General features: G+C 38.6%; 1 protein-coding gene across 11 annotated transcripts in view; it reads left to right on the top strand.

Annotated features, from left to right (window-relative positions):
• Positions 1-19,462, top strand: part of LRRC8B (leucine rich repeat containing 8 VRAC subunit B) — a 61,531-nt gene that overhangs the window by 35,015 nt on the left and 7,054 nt on the right. For 3 of the 11 annotated variants that reach the window (XM_019753340.2, XM_074335108.1, XM_074335110.1), the window contains 4 exons: positions 785-839; positions 1,610-1,638; positions 10,413-10,516; positions 13,066-15,230. In XM_019753340.2, coding sequence (XP_019608899.2) covers positions 13,092-15,230 — 2,139 coding nt within the window. In that variant the 5' untranslated portion in view covers positions 785-839; positions 1,610-1,638; positions 10,413-10,516; positions 13,066-13,091. The remainder of the gene's footprint in view (positions 1-784; positions 840-1,609; positions 1,639-10,412; positions 10,517-13,065; positions 15,231-19,462) is intronic. The other 8 variants (XM_019753349.2, XM_019753330.2, XM_074335109.1 and 5 more) reach the window with 4 other exon arrangements.

Consider the following 19,462-nt stretch of genomic DNA (forward strand, 5'->3'; position numbering starts at 1 on the left):
ATTAGTATAACCTTCTTGGGAAATAATTTGACCATTACTCTCACTTTTGGAAGTCTGTACAAAGGAAATCTTATGAACAGAGTACAGATGTTTACAGCATCTGTACTCTTTTATTAGTAATAAAAAGGGAAAATCTAAAGTTTCATAGGGAAATGGTTTTGTAAACTGTGACATACTGGTGTATGAACTATTATTCTTCCGTCAAAAATGACCTTTGCAGAAACTATAACAACATCGAGAAAGCCTATGATAAATGAGGCAAAAGGAGATCTCCATGCTGTGCCATTGAATTTTACAATGGCACAATTGTGTAAAACCAACTGTCCAGCAAAAAACAAAAAAACCTGGAAGGAGAAAACAATCTCAAATATTGTCTTTTTCCCCCTAATATTTCCCTATTTTTTGTATAAAGCATAGATATTTTCGATGGGTTTTCTACCTTTTATTTATAAAATGAATGGTGCCTCAGATATAATGATTCTCTCAGTTTTCATTAAAAATTTAATGTTCAGATTGTGTACCTTATAAATTGCCATGGTGATGAGATTAAATGTGTTAGTTATGACAGTGATTTGTTTCTTTTCCTGGGTATTGGTTAACACCTTTTGTAAGAGGTCAGAAGGTGGTCCCTTTTAACAACACTCAAATTTTTAAAAAGTCATCTTTTATGTGTCTCATAAAGTTATTATAGATGTTGGAAATTTTAGGACCACATAAGTGGATAAATTATCTTGCAGTCCTGTGATGCATGAACTATAACAATATGTTTATGATTTCTCTTTAGGAATTTTTCAAATAGAAACTAATTGCAGAGTTTCCAGTTGACCAACATTCATAGGGTAAGATTAACATTCTGAATTGTGAACACATGGTAAAGATAATTACTATTACGTTAGTAGCTTGGGGCAAACAAATATTGCATACTTAATACGTACAAAGAGATTATTATTCCTACAGACGTTTTGAGTAAAATCTTTTTGATGTTTTTAAACCAGTTAAATGAAATTTAGATCTGTATACATCTTGGCAAAATATCATGTTACTGTGCTTTGTTGGTTTTATACATAGAAAGGTTTTGTGTGTGTGTGTGTGTGTGTGTGTGTGTGTGTGAGAGAGTGAGTGTCTGTGCGCGCACGTGTATGTTTGATATTTGTCATTTTTAACGTTAAAGATCTAAAGAATATAATAAATGTCTATGAGAGACTTTGCATGATTCCATGTCTATATTTTTCTGCTTTGTTTAAGGTAATATTTTTAATGCATAGAATTGGTTTGCCTTATTTCCATAACTAAAAGCTGCCATGCTCTCCTAGAGTAAGTAAGTCAGAAATAAGCAAGTTCTGTGCACTGTTGCTTTCTGCAAACATCATTCTTCCTTTATAGTTGTGGAAGATTAATCTTAAATTAGCTCTGTGGCAGAGCCTTTGCCTTTGACATAATGAATGATGAATTTATACACTGTATTAAATAATATGACTCTCTAGTGTTATGAATACGACATATATCTTCAAAGCGTGTCATCTAGTTTTGAACATAGAGTGCAGGGGAAGCAGTGGTGAGGACAGTGTGTCTGTCCCCTACTGTATTCTGAACACCCTTCTTTTTATAGGTGAAGGTGTAGATCCTTTGACTTCTTGGGTATGTACACATTTGCCTGCTGGTTCATTGACTTGACTATACATTTTTAAAAGCTAATATCATCAGGCACTCCTCCACTTATAACTCTACAGTGGCTTTTCCATCTCTCCTGGACTATTTATTATCCAAACTTTACCTTGGCTGCAAGCCCTCTGTCACTCTTCTACTTTGTAAAGGCTCCCGACATTCTAGCCGAGTGGCCTCCTTTCTGACCCTCACACATCCTGAGCTTCTGGCTCCTTCTTCCTAGAGTGATCTTCCCAGTGTCATCACAGGGCTGGCTCCACTGAGAGCTACATTCTAATGGCAGTCCCTCTAAACAGGCCTTTCCTGACCACCCAATCTAAAGGAGCTTTATAGTCTTCATAGTGTTTTTCATTTTATTGTGTCTGTGTATTTGGTTCTTGTCGCTCTTCCCTTGCTGCCCAGTGATGTTGCTGAGAGCAGAGGTCTTGTCTATCTTACACGCCTGTATTTCCCTAACACCTAGAACTCTCCCTGGCACAAAGTAGGCGTTCTAAATATGTGTTGCGTGAACAGACTAAAGTTCTGACCTCTCTTTGACAAGTGCTGTTGTTCGGTAATGCTTCACCCATTCTCTTTGGTTATTTTGTTTATATAACCAAATGTAGTACTTTTTAGGTTTAGCTGTCATCTCACTCATTTTGGCACAGAGGTGACAGTATAAGATGGTGGTGCTCTCAACTACGCATGTTTTCTCTCCATAATACAATTGTAAATCCTGTGAAGGCAGAAGCAATGCCACATAATCTCCTTGGTATGCCTTTGTAGTTCTAGCCTCCATAACTGAGTGTATATAAATGTTAACTTTAGAGAAAGGGTTAAGACTCGTTGCTTAATCATATTTTTAAGTATTTAAAGAGTACACTGGTTTGTCTGCTCTGGAGCTGAAAGAACTCATTTTGAATTATAGTTTAAAAAAATATAACATAGAAATGTTCTGGACCATATTTGCAACTTAATGTTTCAAAACCCTGTTTTATTTCATTTAAATAATAATAGACTTTATTTTAAAGTCTATTATTAATTAGGCTAGGTGGCCAGAATCAGTGCTACCAACCTTCTAGTTCTTTTCAAATTAGGAAACTTGGCCATAAGCCCATGTTCTACTACCCTAGAGAAGCCACTTGAACAACTCTGAACTTTGGTTTCCTTATTTGTAAAAAGTTGTACTCTGATCTCTGAGGTTGCTGCCTGGAGTAAATAGTTCATATGAGTCTGCTCTTGTGAAAGGTAGGTCATCTATGGAAGAATTAGGAGAACTAAACGGAATGATGACCTCTGCTTTCAGCTAGTCATTTGAAAGGAGACTGCATAGGAACTGAGTTTGGTTCTACTCGATGGCTTGCTTACTGTGGGGTGGTAAGAGGGGAGTCAGAAAACATTTCTTATAGATAACGAAGGTGGTAGAGAATGGTTTGAGGTTGACTTCTGGTTAAACGTTCTCTCTAATAAGTATGCAGACACTGGTGGCTTATACCCTGCTAATATTCTAATAATGTGGCTTCAACTTCTTTCATTATAAATATATTCCAGATAATTTGGTAGCTCACCAAAAGCATCAGAGAACTGAGAGGTCTTTTCCTAAAAAGACAATTACCATCTAAATTAAATACATGATGTATTCCATAACCACCAGGAACAAGGAAAAGTGAAGCAATGTTCCTTAAATTCAGAACAATTCAGCTTAATTAGAATTTCTAGGGTTATTTCCATGGTTTTAATTGTCGAATTCAGCAGTTTTCTCCCGGGGCTTTAGATGATTAAGGTTATTTTCCTAGAATTTAGAATAGTATCTATGATTATTTCAGAGACCCATTATCAGTCTACTGCTTTGGGTAAGACACTGCAGAATGGTAGTCACACATCTCTATTCTCATTTGGTTTCTATGTGTTATTTGACTATGCTGTCTTCTGATTCTTTCCTTAAAACTCTTTGATTTGTGTGCTCCAGAAATACTGGGCTTCTCCTTTATTTCACTAACCCTGCTTCTCCATCTCTCTTTACTGTTCTGTGTCTAATAGTTCTTCTTCATCTGACATTATTTGGGGAAGACAAGATCTGTTCTTCATTCACTAAATTTGTTCTCTCAAAGAATTCATTCATTTCTATGTCACTATCTCCTACTTAAATACTCATGACTTCCTATCAGGGATTCAAGATAGCTGCAAATAATTTGTGAGTCTTCCCATCAAGAGATGGGATCTGTTTCTCCTCCCTTTGAATCTGGGCTGCCTCTGTTACCTTTTTTTGACCGATCAAATGTGGCAGAAATGGTGTGGAGTAATTCCTAAGGCTGGACTTTAAAGAGATTTGTAGCTTCTACTTTTGTGTGCTTAAAGTGTTCCTTCTGAGAATTTATCCACCTTGCTGTGAGACATCTGAACAGCCATGTGGAGGAGTGGCAAGGCCCATTGTCATCAACCCAAGCTGAGTTCCGGGCCAGCAGCCAGCCCCAGTGCCAGCCTCTGACTGAGGCATTTTGGACCTTCCAGCCACTCTAGCACCGAAGCCAACACCATGTGAAACTGAATAACTGCTTCATCATCCCACAAAATCATGACAAATGATAAATGGTTATTTTAACTGCTTAGTTTGGGGTGGTTTGTTACATAGCCATAAAAAGCCAAAACAAAAATTGGTTCCTAGAAGTGAGGAGCTGCCATAACAAAATGTCTGGCATTGGCTTTGGGACCATGTGGCAGTGAAAACCTGAAAGGAAGGAAGAAGGCTATTAAATGGTGGCTGGAAGCGCAGTCAGGACACTGCTATTGGAAGAGGTAAAATGGTACCCTTGTTTTTCTGCATGGACATAATCAGCACGACTGCCCCCTGTAGTAACGTGCAAGATAGAAAATCAACCTAATGAATTTGTGGACTATTGGAATATTCCAACAGAATATGGGCAGTGCCAATTGATTTCTTGTTTTAACCACCTGTGATCAAAGCATCGCAAGAGACAGATGAGTTAAAGAAGAAGCTGTTCAGAGTTTAAGTAAACTTCAGAGGAAATATTTCTCATCCAGAATTTTCAAGGGCCATGAATAGAATTGTTACTCGTTGCTAGCTTCTGTACCCAGCAAAAGACACTCAAAATAAGAAATGTCATCAGGTCAAAAGATCAGATCCAGAGCACTACCTACTGCCAGTAAAATTTGGTCTCAAGGTAAAAACAAACACCAGGGCACAGCTGTAAGACCCTGTATTAAGACTTCAAAAGATATAAGGCAGTGCCTCTTAGATCTTCTCAGCTAGACGGAAGGGCTCTAAGAATCGTAAGGGTCTCACAGCACCATGGACCTGATTTAGATGACAAAATCATGGACTTCAAGCCTGAATTTGATGCCATAGTGGGATAAAACTTTGGGGGAGGGGGTCTTGGGAGATAATGATGTTTTGTATGTAAGAGGACTGTAAATCGTTTGTGAACAGAAAATAGACATGGCCGCACATTCTTTGCCCATCGTCCCATTGAATGGTGGTGCTTGCTTCCTCTGCCCTCAGATCTGGGCTGGCCTTGTAACTCCTTTGACCAGTAGAATGTGGCAGACATGACACTGTGCAGCCTCCAGGGCTCTGCCATGAAAGACTTGCAGCTTTCACCTCTATACTTGGAGTGCACCATCTTAGAACCCAACCCAACTGTGTGAGGACGCTCAAGCAGCCATGTGAAGTCTCACATGACGGAATTACCAGCCAGCAGTAAGAACCAACTCCCTGCCTGATGAACGAGGACACTTTGGATCTTCCAGCTATCTTTGTGCCAGCCAACACAATGAAGCAAAAGAACCACTCACAGAATCGCTAGAAATAAAACTGTGTTCTTTTTAGGCTTTGGAATATGCAGAATAGTTACCCAAAATCCTTCCCCTTTATATGGTCTCCTCCTCCCCGTGGGCTACACCCTGCCTAAACATCTGCACATATCATTTGCTGCCTTCTGCATTTTTGTATGTTCAATTCTTTAGTGTACAGATGTTTGTTGTATGCCGTGTGCTAAAAACTGCAGAAGACACTCCAATAGCAGAAAATCAAAATCTGATTCCATTTGGCTCCTGCTTCTCTCCATGGACTTCTCTGATGTTGGCAAGTGATGTGAATTTGCATTTATAGTGACTGTTTCATTCTTTGCTTTCTTTGCATTAAAAACGTCTCTTACTATTTCTGGCCCACATGATTGAAATAGCCTTTCAGCTCCCCAGTTTGTCCCTCCCCTTATGTCCATCCTGCAAATCTCTACAGCTCATTGACTTACTGTTCTTCTGCCTCACCAAGCTGAGTCTCTGAGGGGTTCATGTGGGAGATGGTAGCTATTCTTTGCAGTCTATAGAGGGGATAGTGCCTAGACATCTAGTGAAACTTCCAGAAGACTTAAAAGGTAGGCACTTTTCCTAGATATTTTATTGCCAATCTATCCTGTGAGCTTTCTCCTTCTGGGGAAATTTAGAAAAAAAACAATGATTCTGGCCTTACCTGGACCGATTTAATTGCTCTGTGGGAGTGGGGTCTGGTTTTAGGTTTCCTTTAATAGTGCCCCAGGTGGTTCTAATATGAAGCCAAAATTGACAACTGTGGTCAAAGATTTGTGATTTTTATAAATGGTCTCTGCACTAGCCACATCTCACTAGTTCCACTAGGAACTAGAAATTAAGTAGAAATTTGTTAGAAATTCACATTCTTTGGGCCTACTTCAGACCTAATGAATCAGAAATTCTGAGGGTAGGACCCATCACTTTGTGTTTTAATAAGCTCTCCAGTGATTTTTATGGACATTAATGGAAGAGAAACACTTTACTAGATAAATCTTAGTTCCCTTCTGGGTCTCAAAACTATGACTAAATTTGGGAAGGGTGTTTGTTATTTGAAAGTCACTATACTGACAAGATCTGAAACAATTAATAAAGGACTTAAACTGGCATACCAAGTGTCTTGCTAGCGATCGTTTAAAGGATTTGTCATCAGATCTCTGAAGAGTGGTTCAGGGGGTTATTTAGAATATAGGAACAAATTAGAGATAATGATGCTTTGTTTCCCAGAGAGAGAACTCAGGTGAATTTAAACTTCAGTTAGACATATGGTAGACCCAAAAAACATCCTGAAGTAGTACTGAACATTTTGAATGGATATAAGATCATTTTTAAATAAATTTTCAGTGAGAGTAAGTAGAGAAACCCCATTCTGAATTGTTTGGCTATGTCCCTGCTTGGGGTCAGAGTCAGGAATCTTTGAAGTACCGTCCAGTTCTCAGCATATAATGACTCTAAATACCATCTGATCATCATTTGTTTGTTTTTTCACTGGTTATTTTGGAAATGCTTTCAAAGTAAGATAGGACTAGTGGGAAGTAAAGATCCCTAACTTGAGTGTTGTTGTTCCAGTCATAGAGACTTTGGGGTGAGATTGTCAAGTGACTTCATGTGCTTTGAAAAGCTTTTATGATTGTTTAATGAGGTTTAAAAGCTGAAGGAATGGGATTAGGACCATAAAAATCCTCACCCTTAACATTGTCTCTTTGAAATGATTTAGTACATTTGTGTATTAGAAATAGAGCTCTGACTTGGGTTAAGTCCGTATTGTTTGCAAAATTATGCTCTAGAAAATGTTTCCTAGACACACAAACAGTATTAAATTTTGTAATGACAAAGGACAGCTATGCTCTAGCTCTCTAAACACGTCAATGAGAAAAATTAACATCAAAATGTCATCAAAATGTATAGGAATGCTTGATCTTTTCATACGTCATTAAATCCAGATTCTATATACAAGGTCGGACAATTAAGTTCGTGAATGCATCCTAGAAAAAGTGCTACATACCTCATTGCTGAATATCAGAATGGTCACCTTTGAAGTACTTATCTTGGGTAACTATGCACCAATGCCAGTGCTTAGTCCACCCTTCAGAGCAATTTGGAACTCTTTTTCTGGAATGGCCATCAGAGCTGTTGTCGTATTACCCTTGATGTCCTGAATGTCATCAAAATGTCTTCCTTTCAATATTTTCTTTATCTTTGGGTAAAGAAAGAAGTCATTGGGGGCCAGATCAGGTGAATAGGAAGGTTGTCCCAATACAGTTATATGTTTTCTGGCTAAAAACTCCCCTCACAGACAGTGCCGTGTGAGGTGGTGCATTGTCGTGATGCAAGAGCCATGAATTGGCGAAAAGTTCAGGTTGTTTTTGTCTTTTTCACGCAGCCTTTTCAGCACTTCCAAATAGTAAACTTGGCTGTTTGTCCAGTTGGTACAAATTCATAATGAATAACCCCCCCTCTAATATCAAAAAGATTAGCAACATCATTGCAACAAGTTTGCAAACTTAATTGTCAGACCTCATATTTATATATTTACTCTTAGATAGTTCAGTGGAAAATGTTTAGTAGGAAAAACATGTTAAGTGAGAAAGTAAATTATATAATATATAACTGGAGACATTGCAGAAAACTGTACATTTGCATCCTTGTTTTTCAAGATTGTAATAGAACCCAGTTGTAATGCAGGTATTGGAGTAAATTGATATCTTACTCCATTGGAGCTGCTATGACAAACTACCATACACTGGGTACTTAACAAACATTTATTTCTCACAGTTCTGGAGGCTGCAAAGTCCAAGATCAAGGCGCATTATGTCTGTGGAGAGCTCACTTCCTAGTTGATAGATAGCCATCTTCTTGCTGAGTCCTCACATGGTGGAATGGGCAGGGAGCTCCCTGGAGTTCCTTTTATAAGGGCACTAATCCCATTCACGAGGGCCTCACCCTCATGACTTAATCACCTCCCAAAGCCAAAGGCATCACCTCCTAACACTATCACATTGGGGGTTAGGCTTCAACATACATACTTGGGGAGGACACAAATATGCAGTCCAATGCAGTTGGAGAAGAGAGTTAAATATTCAGCTTTTTCTTTAGTTTTGGAGAGAAGTGAAACTGACACAATTAATTGGATTGAATGAGACAGTGTGGTTTGGTGTGGACAAGGCTTGAGATTTGAGTCTAAGAATCTAGGTTTTTGTTGTTACTGTTTCTTGCTGGTTTTGTCACCTTGGGTGTGGTAACTCTTTGGGCCCACCTTATTCTCTGTTTATAAAATATTCAAAATAATATTTATCTCAATGGCTTGTTATAAGTATGAAACAAATTAATATAAATGAAAGTACTTTGATAGTAGGAAACCAGTAGATGTCAGATTATTATTAATAATGGATTTTTGCTCTCTTTTTGACAAAGAACTCTCACAAGGAAATCTGCATTAAGTGATTAAAGGAAAAGTTTATTCTTAAAAAAGTAAAAGTTCTTTACAAGTAATTTTCAGTTAGAATGAATATGGAGAACCTGTAGTAAGTTATGGTTTGCTAACATCTTAGTTATAGTAGTTTCTCACTATGATTATTTTAAAATACTACAGTTAGAGGTTTGTGTCTTTCTGCTTTCATAGAAATACTGTGTTTAAAGTAAAAAAATGTATTTGCAATATTTTTTTGAAAACTGTACTGTATGCAAGAGGTATCATGACTGAATAGCATTCTTGAATTATGCAATAAATTCCTTTTCTGGCACATTACAGATGCACTGCAATGAAATTGTATGTAAAATGTTTCACACATCAAATGTCTTTATCATGCTTGCTACACATAAATGCAGTTGTGTATCGTATGTTATAAACCATTTAAAAATGAATTGTGAATGAGAAACTTACACTCCAGTGGTGCTAAATATGAATTAGTGTACAGCTAGATTTTCATACACACTAGCTGTGCTCTCTGGCCTGCAAAATAACTGGATAATGGGTAGTAATTATTAAGCAGGTTTTACACATGGATTGGTAAATACAAAGTAAATTTCAGACATGTCCAACTTTTTGATCTTTGAAAAATGACAAGGTCACAAGATTATTGCAAAAAATATCTTAAATGTAATTTGCAATCCAGTCTGGAGCTGGATTTCAAATACTTAGTCAACCAATAAAGGATTGTGTCTTCAGGGCAAATATCAAATATATATAAACCTTCCCAGAAACTTTCAGAGATTATACAGGCACTAAAATATTTTAACATCCAATTTAAAATTGTTTTATTTTAGAATGTTCTCATTTCAAACTGATCAGTATACGAGTATATGTAATTTAAACTATTGTAACTGCTTCTTTGAAAAAGATGCTAAGAATGTCTTTTATTAACCTACAAGGTAAAAAATGAATATAGATGTATTTAATAATACAATTTCAGAGAATTTCAGCCATATTTCTGAGCTGTGTCTTAAAAAGTTATTAACTTGTGACTACTTCTAGTGAAATCAGTAGGCTAAATTTTAAGAGCACTGAGTGTTCTTATTTGGATAGATGTGAGGTTTTAAATTAGGGTGCAGAAATTACATGATTTGACAGGCTATCTGGTAAATGCAAGTAAGTCCAACTGGATGAGGATTGAATAAGAGAAATTAACATTTGTTAATTTCTTGTAACATTTGCTTGGAAAAAGCTAAGTGTTCATCTAAGTGTTATAGATACAGGATTTTAAAATCTGTTACATCTAAATTTATGTAGAAATTTTTCTGTAATTTAAGGGAGTTCAGGATATGATTATGATCTGATATGTTGGTGAGGTCCTATGTGTATAGCTTTGCCAGTATGAAAAGTGAGCTGATTTATGAAAATCTGTTGGCCATATTATGATGGAGAAGGTCTTGAAGACAGTAACTCTAATTTTTGTTTGTTCAAATGATTACAGCTACTTCAAGATATCTATGCTTTCTCATAGAATGAAGACAAACACAGAGATGGTGTGTCTAAGAAATTTTAAAAGGTGTAGGCCTCCTGATTGAAGCATTGTTGACTTATTGGAATCATTTTTTTTTTATTAGCGTAAGTTTAAATATTTAAAGTACTTTCTTTTGGTCACTGTTGACATGTGGTCTTTGTTGAATAAATGTTCTCTGTCAAACACCCTTATCATTGTTACAGTTTACATTGTTCTGTAATTCCAGTTGCCTATCTTAAATGAATTCAACTCTCAGGACCTTTGAGAGAATAAATAAAGCCATAAACTTTGAGCTGGAAGAACCTTTAGAGATGATCTGGTTCACACTCTTGATTCATTACAAGGAATTCCTTTGCAAGGTCCCTGACAGGTGGTCATCTTGTTCACCGAGACCCGGAACTGTTTCACAGAATGGCATGCTATGGATGTTCCACCACAAATTGAATCAAAATATGACTTTCTGAAATGTCCACCCACCTAGGTCTGCCTTTGGAGCCACTTATTCTTTCATCCAAATAATAGGCACATAAAAATCTAAATTTAAATTCTCAGGTTTCCCTAGTCAGCTTTTATCTCAGCTGAATATCATCCATCACCTGTGTTTCTCAATAGGAAATGGTTTGTAGACAAGTAGTTTCTGATTTTGTTGTTGTTGCCCACTTAGTCTTTAACCTGTGACTGAGCACGGGGTTGCAGGTGTAATCTCACCAGAAAGGCACAGAAGGACTAGGTTCCTTTTATCTGGGTTCATCTATTAATACAGCCATAAATTATAGTCATATTATAGCTATAATTAACATTAATACAGCATATAGGTACACTTAGCATAATAGCTATTACAAGATTAGCTAAAAGTATACGTTCATGTCAACTAAAATCCCTAAGTAGTTTTCATATGTTCATCCAGCAACATTTTCTGCCACCCTGCCTCCCATCATGTTATGGTATTTTGGGGTCTAAGTCCAAGACTTTCTATTCGTCTCATATAATCCTCTTGTTTTTGGTTTTTGACTTGTCTTGACGCACAATTATGGTTAACAGCAGTGGGATGAGGCAGAAATGGGAGGAGCTGAGAGTCAGAAATAGACCCACTAAACTAGAGTAAAGGAGGGAAGCCCTGGAGAGTTATATAATCACGCCACAGGTCCTAAAAGGACATGGTCATAATATGATATGATGTCCAGAGAAGATACAGGAAGAAAGTGGTGCTCCAGTCCAGCAGTTAAAGTCAGGGCTCATGGGATGATGTCCTAACAAGTGGGAGAGCATGAAGGTATAGGGTTCAGGGGGCAGATGATCAGGAATGTGTTGGGGCTGATCAGCAAAAGAGGAGACACTTATTAACAGGTAGCAGAGCCTCTGTAATGGAATTCTAGGGTTCAAGGCAGGATGCCAGCCCCTAGAAAGAGGGCCACTGAGAGTAAAAAAGCTTCTTTGGGGGTTCTACCAGTATTAGGAGAAACTCAAGCCCAGGAAAGATGATAAGACTTCAGACTCAAGAAAGTACAAGAAGAAGCCCTTGGACTTAAGTTAGAGCTGGACCACCAGCAAAAGATGACCATGCCACTGTGGCTTTTTTTTTTTTTTTTGCTTACCAGATACGTTGTTAGATTCAAATATTTCCTTCTATCTCTCTTACTCTATTCCATCGCATAGATTTTACTAATTAGCAAATTTTAAAACATTTGGGTTTTTTTAAAATGTTTTTTTAATGACTTAATTGATTTCATTAATGTTTTGTGTAGTTGCTTTCTGAACATTACATGAAGCATTCATGTAAGGAGCATTGCCTGAATACTTTTAAATATCAAATATGGGAATGCAAAATCCACCTTGTTTTTCTGAAGGCAAAAATAATTTAATAATAGAGCATGCCCTTAATCATTTATATTTTGATTGGTATTAGTATTTTGCCCTGAAAACATTAAACATGAGAATCTCCATAGTTGAGTGTCCTAACTGGGTTTTTCTTTCCTACCCATTTTTAAGCCATCACTGTTGTTTGTCAGCTTTTAAATCCTCTGAGTTAGACATGAACTTGAGTTACAAAGCAAAAGGTTGGAGGGAAAAGAGATAATGCATTAAATCACATTTTGCTTTGAACATAGACTTGGCAGATCCCTCTGGGATTATCCTAAGGGATAATTTTATAAAGCAGTGCTTGTTCAAACGAGGTTCCTTGGAGTGACTGAAACACTACCCTTAGGCTGTCACTGATGGGGTTACGATGTAGAAAAGAGCTTATTCAGACCTTTGGGAGGGTATAAAATGTAGCTGTTAGAAACTAGTAGCATAAGAACACGTTTTCCCAATGTTGATTGAAGAAAATTTGGCTTCTGGTTTTTAATAGCTTAACATGGAGTTGAAATCCAGAAGGAAACTATGCGTAGACAGCTGCTTCCCATCCTGTCCAAGGTAGCTGTACAGATCCAGGCTGGTTATCACCAAATGGTCTCTCATTTAAGGGACTCTACAGTGCACAATTTCAAATTAAACCAGAAGACATCTACAACTCTTGAGCAGTACTGCCTCTCAGGCTTTGCCCCTGAACTAAACCCCACTTAGCCAGGATATGTGTGTGCAGACATTAGCCGTAAATGCTTATTTTGGATATCTAACGTCAGTGGTTTTTCTTTTATGTCTTCTCTTCTAGTTTCTGTGCTCCTACAAGGGAAAGTCATGATTACACTAACAGAGTTAAAATGTTTAGCAGACGCCCAGTCATCTTATCACATCCTAAAACCCTGGTGGGACGTCTTCTGGTATTACATCACCCTGGTCATGCTACTGGTGGCTGTGCTGGCCGGTGCCCTCCAGCTTACGCAGAGCAGGGTTCTGTGCTGTCTTCCATGTAAGGTGGAATTCGACAATCACTGCGCCGTGCCTTGGGACATCCTGAAAGCCAGCATGAATACATCTTCTGATCCCGGGACACTGCTTCCGCTCCCCCTCAGAATCCAGAATGACCTCCACAGACAGCAGTACTCGTACATTGACGCTGTCTGTTATGAGAAACAGCTCCACTGGTTCGCAAAGTTTTTCCCCTACCTGGTGCTCTTGCACACGCTCATCTTTGCAGCCTGTAGCAACTTTTGGCTTCACTACCCCAGTACCAGTTCCAGGCTCGAGCATTTTGTGGCCATCCTTCACAAGTGCTTCGATTCTCCGTGGACTACCCGCGCCCTGTCCGAAACAGTGGCCGAGCAGTCGGTGAAGCCCCTGACACACTCCAAGTCCAAGGTTTTGATTTCCTCCTCAGGGTGTTCAGCTGATGTTGATGCCAGTAAGCAGGCATTGCCCTACCCGCAGCCTGGCTTGGAGTCAGCTGGCATAGAGAGCCCAACTTCCAGTGTCTTGGACAAGAAGGAGGTCGAACAGGCCAAAGCCATCTTTGAAAAAGTGAAAAGATTCCGCCTGCACGTGGAACAGAAGGACATCATTTACAGAGTGTACCTGAAGCAGATAATAGTCAAAGTCATCTTGTTTATCCTCATCATAACTTATGTTCCATATTTTTTAACCTACATCACTCTTGAAATTGACTGTTCAGTTGATGTGCAGGCTTTTACAGGATATAAGCGTTACCAGTGTGTCTACTCCTTGGCAGAAATATTTAAGGTCCTGGCTTCATTCTATGTCATTTTGGTTATACTTTATGGTCTCACCTCCTCCTACAGCCTGTGGTGGATGGTCAGGAGTTCCCTGAAGCAATATTCCTTTGAGGCATTGAGAGAGAAAAGCAACTACAGCGACATACCTGACGTCAAGAATGACTTTGCCTTCATCCTCCATCTGGCCGATCAGTACGATCCTCTTTATTCCAAACGCTTCTCCATATTCCTGTCGGAAGTCAGTGAGAACAAGCTGAAACAGATCAACCTCAATAATGAATGGACAGTGGAGAAACTGAAAAGCAAACTCGTGAAAAACTCCCAGGACAAGGTAGAACTGCATCTTTTTATGCTCAACGGTCTTCCAGACAATGTCTTTGAGCTCACGGAGATCGAAGTGCTGAGTCTGGAGCTGATTCCTGAGGTCAAGCTGCCCTCCACAGTCTCGCAGCTGGTCAACCTCAAGGAGCTGCACGTGTACCACTCATCTCTGGTGGTCGACCATCCTGCGCTGGCCTTCCTAGAGGAGAACTTAAAAATCCTCCGCCTGAAATTTACTGAAATGGGGAAAATTCCACGCTGGGTATTTCACCTGAAGAATCTCAAGGAACTTTACCTGTCCAGTTGTGTTCTGCCCGAGCAGTTGAGTACCATGCAGCCAGAGGGTTTCCAGGACTTAAAGAACCTGAGGACCCTCTACTTGAAGAGCAGCCTGTCCCGGATCCCACAGGTCGTTACCGACCTCCTGCCTTCCCTGCAGAAGTTGTCCCTCAATAATGAGGGGAGCAAGCTGGTTGTGTTGAACAACCTGAAAAAGATGATCAATCTGAAAAGCCTAGAGCTGATCAGCTGTGACCTGGAACGCATTCCACACTCCATTTTCAGCCTGAACAATTTGCATGAGTTAGACCTCAAGGAAAATAACCTTAAAACGGTGGAAGAGATCATCAGCTTTCAGCATCTCCAGAATCTTTCCTGCTTAAAGTTGTGGCACAATAACATTGCTTATATTCCTGCCCAAATTGGGGCGTTATCTAATCTAGAGCAGCTCTCTTTGGACCATAATAATATTGAGAATCTGCCCCTGCAGCTCTTTCTATGCACCAAACTACAGTACTTGGATCTAAGCTATAACCACCTGACCTTCATTCCAGAAGAAATCCAGTATCTGAGTAATTTGCAGTACTTTGCTGTGACGAACAACAATGTAAGTAAATCCATTCTTCCCTTCATTTAGCCAGTCTTTTGACCATCTGCTGTTACAGTGTGTAATGTAGGTAAAAAAAAAAAAAAAAAAACATGTATATTAAGTCATACTAAGCATCCTCAGAGCCTAGCCTGACTACCATTTACTAGACATGTGACTGTGGACAAATTACCAAAACACTGAGAACATCCGTTTTTAATCCAACTTAAACGTTGTCATGGAGATTTTATGGGGGGGGGGGGGGGGGGAAATGGGCAAAGTTCCTGACACGTAGTAGTTGCTCAACATATGTTCTTTTTATTCTCTTTTCCCATATTTTACACAAACATCACAATTGAAGTATTTTAAACTAATTAGTTATGATAGAACTTTTCATTTTGGAAAGGCCTTAACTACTTAGAAAGTTTCATAACACTTTTCAGCTTTCCAAATCTGTCATAGAACTTTTTGTTAAAAATACTGGGATCGTGAGTTATTCATAAATCTCTTTTTGTGATGCAGTAAAAAAGATTTGAAATCTACATGCATGTCTAGAAAGGCAATTCGAAATGAAAGGCCTTGTTCTATAATGCAACACTAAGGCTTCTTAGGAGCTTTTTCCAGCATCTATGCTTTAAAAATGAACCATAATTTGCAACAGTAAAGCCAAGTAAGGAAAACTTAACTTCTCTGAAACAAGAGAAAACAAAATAAATGAGTAGTTTCCTAGGTTAAAATGTGAAGGAGGAGGAAAAAGGAAAAAAAATCATGCTAGCTGAAAGGACGAGAGAGTGATGATAATGTCCATATGGGAAGAAGAAAAAATCCTGTCAGGAATCAGGTCTGCCGAAAGACGAAAGTGATCTTTCTCAAGTTGAAATGGGGAACTGTTCTCTTCTACTCTGCCCCAAAATGCATTATTTCCTAGAATTTTTGGAATTTGTATTTCATGCTAAATATAGCTATGAGCTTGATATTGGCTAATAAACATTAGTCACCAGATATTGTTTTTAAAAACCATGGATTGTTGGAGGAATACCAGAAAGTTAGGGAATGAGAGCAAAATTCATGCTGATTTTGAGAACTCTTTACTCACGTGTAAAAGGATAGAACCCATTATAAGATAAATGAGAAATCTTCAGGTCTTAAAGGATTATGAGGTTTTAAAACGCCTTTGGGATTGATCTAGATTAGCAGTGCATATCAAAATTACCCGAAGGGCTTGTTAAAACAGATGCGTGGGCACCACACCCAGGGTTTCTGGTTCAGTAGGTCTGGTGTAGGATCCAAGAGTTTGCAATTTTAAAAAGTCCCAGATTAAGTTGATGCTAGTCTGGTGACCATACTTTGAAAACTACAGATCTAGAGATTTATCATTAGTGTTGTTTAATTATGCAGTTTGGTTAATGTTAATATTTTGGTTACATTCTTCCATTGTTAAGTCTATAATAAAAAGTATAAATAATTATTTTAAGAGGCGTTGGTTCCACCGAGTTGTCATACAGTTAAATCACAGCATGAACTTTTGAAATTTGCACCTGATGAATTTGTTAGCTGGCCATTAATTATTTAACGTATAAGTAGGTTACCGTTTTTTTTCTAGTTTAATGTAATGAGTTTTATGTAACTTTGATACCAAGTTCATTGACTGCTTTTCTACATCTGAAAGAGAGACTAGGAGTACCAGACGCATCCTATTCTGAATAAATGAGGGTGCTTGATAGCATGTGAAAGATCTTATGCTGAAGGTAGCTTACGGCCAAAGTAAAATGATATCTTTGGCGGGTTGTCTCAGAAGTACAAGAAGCAGTTGCTGAGCATCCTTAGAGCCATAATAATGACCATCACAACTACTCAGGACACTCTACTTAGAACTGTGAAGAGACTTATTTAATAAGGATTTGGAGGAGCTGGAACTTACTCAGAAGATAGCGACCGGAGAGGTGAAAAGTACCTCTCTCATGGAACAGGTTAGCTTAATGATGGGAAGTTTTGGGGAGGGAAAGGAGAGAGAATAGTCCACAAATTGTCTTCAAATATGTGAAAGACTTAAGTAGAAAAGAAAGCTTATTGGGAGTACCCATAAGTGTTAGAACTAGGACCAGCAGAAGATTTCTCATCTTTCCCAAAATGCTGTTGAAAGGTTGAATGAACATTTGAGAAGGGAGAAGTGATTTTCTTTTTAATAAAATGGCCCGGATTATAGATTGTTAACCACTTGGTAGGAATGTTGTTAAAGGGAATCGGGGATTCAGGTTTCATGTAGGGATTTAACTAATTGCAAGGTTCCTTCTAACCTCATGATTCTGTTAGGTAGACCAAAATACTTAGAACAATTAGAAAACAAAACAAACATTAAATTGGATGTATAAATATTTAGATATGCACATACTCAAAAATGTGAGTTGATTCATCCATTTGGAATGAGGTTTCAGATTCCTCAAAGATTCCTGTTTTTAAGACTTTTCTAAAGACTTGAGCAGTATATCAGATTCAAGGATGGAGGTAACAGATACTATCTCTGGGGTTAAGCAGAAAAGGCATTTATTTAAAGGACGTTGTGTAGTTCATATCATCCCTGAAAAGCCTGCAGAATCAAGCTTGGAAAACAATCAAGCACAAAGTTAGTCAGACAGCCAAAAGGACCACAGCCAAAATCAAAAGCAAAATGGTAGGGATACCCTGCCACTGACCATAGGAGCACTGGACACCATTGTTGCCCCTGAAATCTTGATGCTGCTGAAGCCCTTTCCCCCCGCCCACAAAATAGGGTCTTCATGGTTTCTGCTTCTTTGTGACACTAGCCCCAATTCAAAGTCCAGGCCTGTGCACCCGATTGGCAGAGCTAATGAATGCCCACACGAGCTACAAGGAAGCTGGGCACACAAGAATCTGGTGGTGTCGGTTCCTCCAGTGGGAAGTGGGCTCTGCTTCCCACCAAGGTCAGGGAGAGAATTCTCTAGATATTGAGGATGTTGAGCAGTCCCCCAAACAACAGACATTCACTAACTGAGAGGGCGCTCCGGAGTTTCTTCCACGGGATAGTAATAGGTGCTATCACACACACACAAATCAAACATTTATTTTTTTATCATATTTTTGCAGCAGGATTCCTCAGAGCTTTAATGTATGAGTATACGTTGTGCTTCTCCAAGAGGGGAAATGGTATGCAACGTTTGCCAAACATAGCTGAGCAAGACACTCTTTTTCATAGTAACTCTTGAGAGGAGTGTTCCATGGAATACACCCTGAGAACACTGGATGCAGGAATGTAAAAAGATAGAGGTCATGCCCAGAGGATTGCAACAGGCGTGCCCCAACCTAACAAGGAACAAAAGCATTTAGCAAGGTGTTCAGAATGGAAAGTGCCTTGAAGTCTGCCAGTCAAGCTCACGTGTGATTCATTGGATAATGGCTGAGGTGAGACTTCAGCTTGAAAGTGCTAGTTAGCTTGAACTGGTACCTTCAATGGGATTCTGACTGTAGCATATGGAAGAGTTGGGAGAGGACAATCAAGAAACAAACCCCATGAAAAGGTTTAATCAGTTATGATTTAGAAGTAGGAATACAGATTTAAAACAAGAGACAAAGACTCTTATATCTAAAAGGAACCCGATGGGCCAGAGGTTGGCAAACTACCACCTAGGCCCTAATCTGCCTACAGCCTGAGCTAAGGATGTTTTTCAAATTTTTATACAGCCCTGAGCTAAGACTGGTTTTTGAATTTTTAAATGGTTGGAGGAAAAATCAAAAGAATGATAATATTTTGTCACACATAAAAATTATATGAAATCCAAATTGTATTGTCCATAAATAAATTCCATTGTTCTCATTACTAGGCCTGTATTACAAAAAAAAAAAAAAAAAAGGTATTCAATTATTATATTTTGAATTTCAACACTTAAAAAATGTATTAATTTTTTTTCTCTCTTGTTATATAAGCACCTATAAAATTTTCAGTTTTGCCTCTTGGTCCACCAAACCGAAAATATTTACTATCCTGCTCCTTTAGAGAAAAACTTTGCCAGCGCCTGCACTCATCCATGGCCTTCATTTTACTGGTACTGAAGTTGAAGCTCAGAGTCATTTGCCTGAGGTCTGAAGCTTCCTGGTGATGGATCTGGGATGGAACCCAGCTGTTCCAACCCCTCCTCTAGTGCTCTTTTTACTGCATCTTATGTGCATCAACCCAAATGATATTACATAGGAAGCAGTGGTGTGTGTGGGTGGCTGTGAAAGACGGGAGAGGAAGA

The sequence above is a fragment of the Rhinolophus sinicus genome, linkage group LG06 (genome assembly GCF_036562045.2).
Source record: "Rhinolophus sinicus isolate RSC01 linkage group LG06, ASM3656204v1, whole genome shotgun sequence".
NCBI lineage: Eukaryota > Metazoa > Chordata > Mammalia > Chiroptera > Rhinolophidae > Rhinolophus > Rhinolophus sinicus.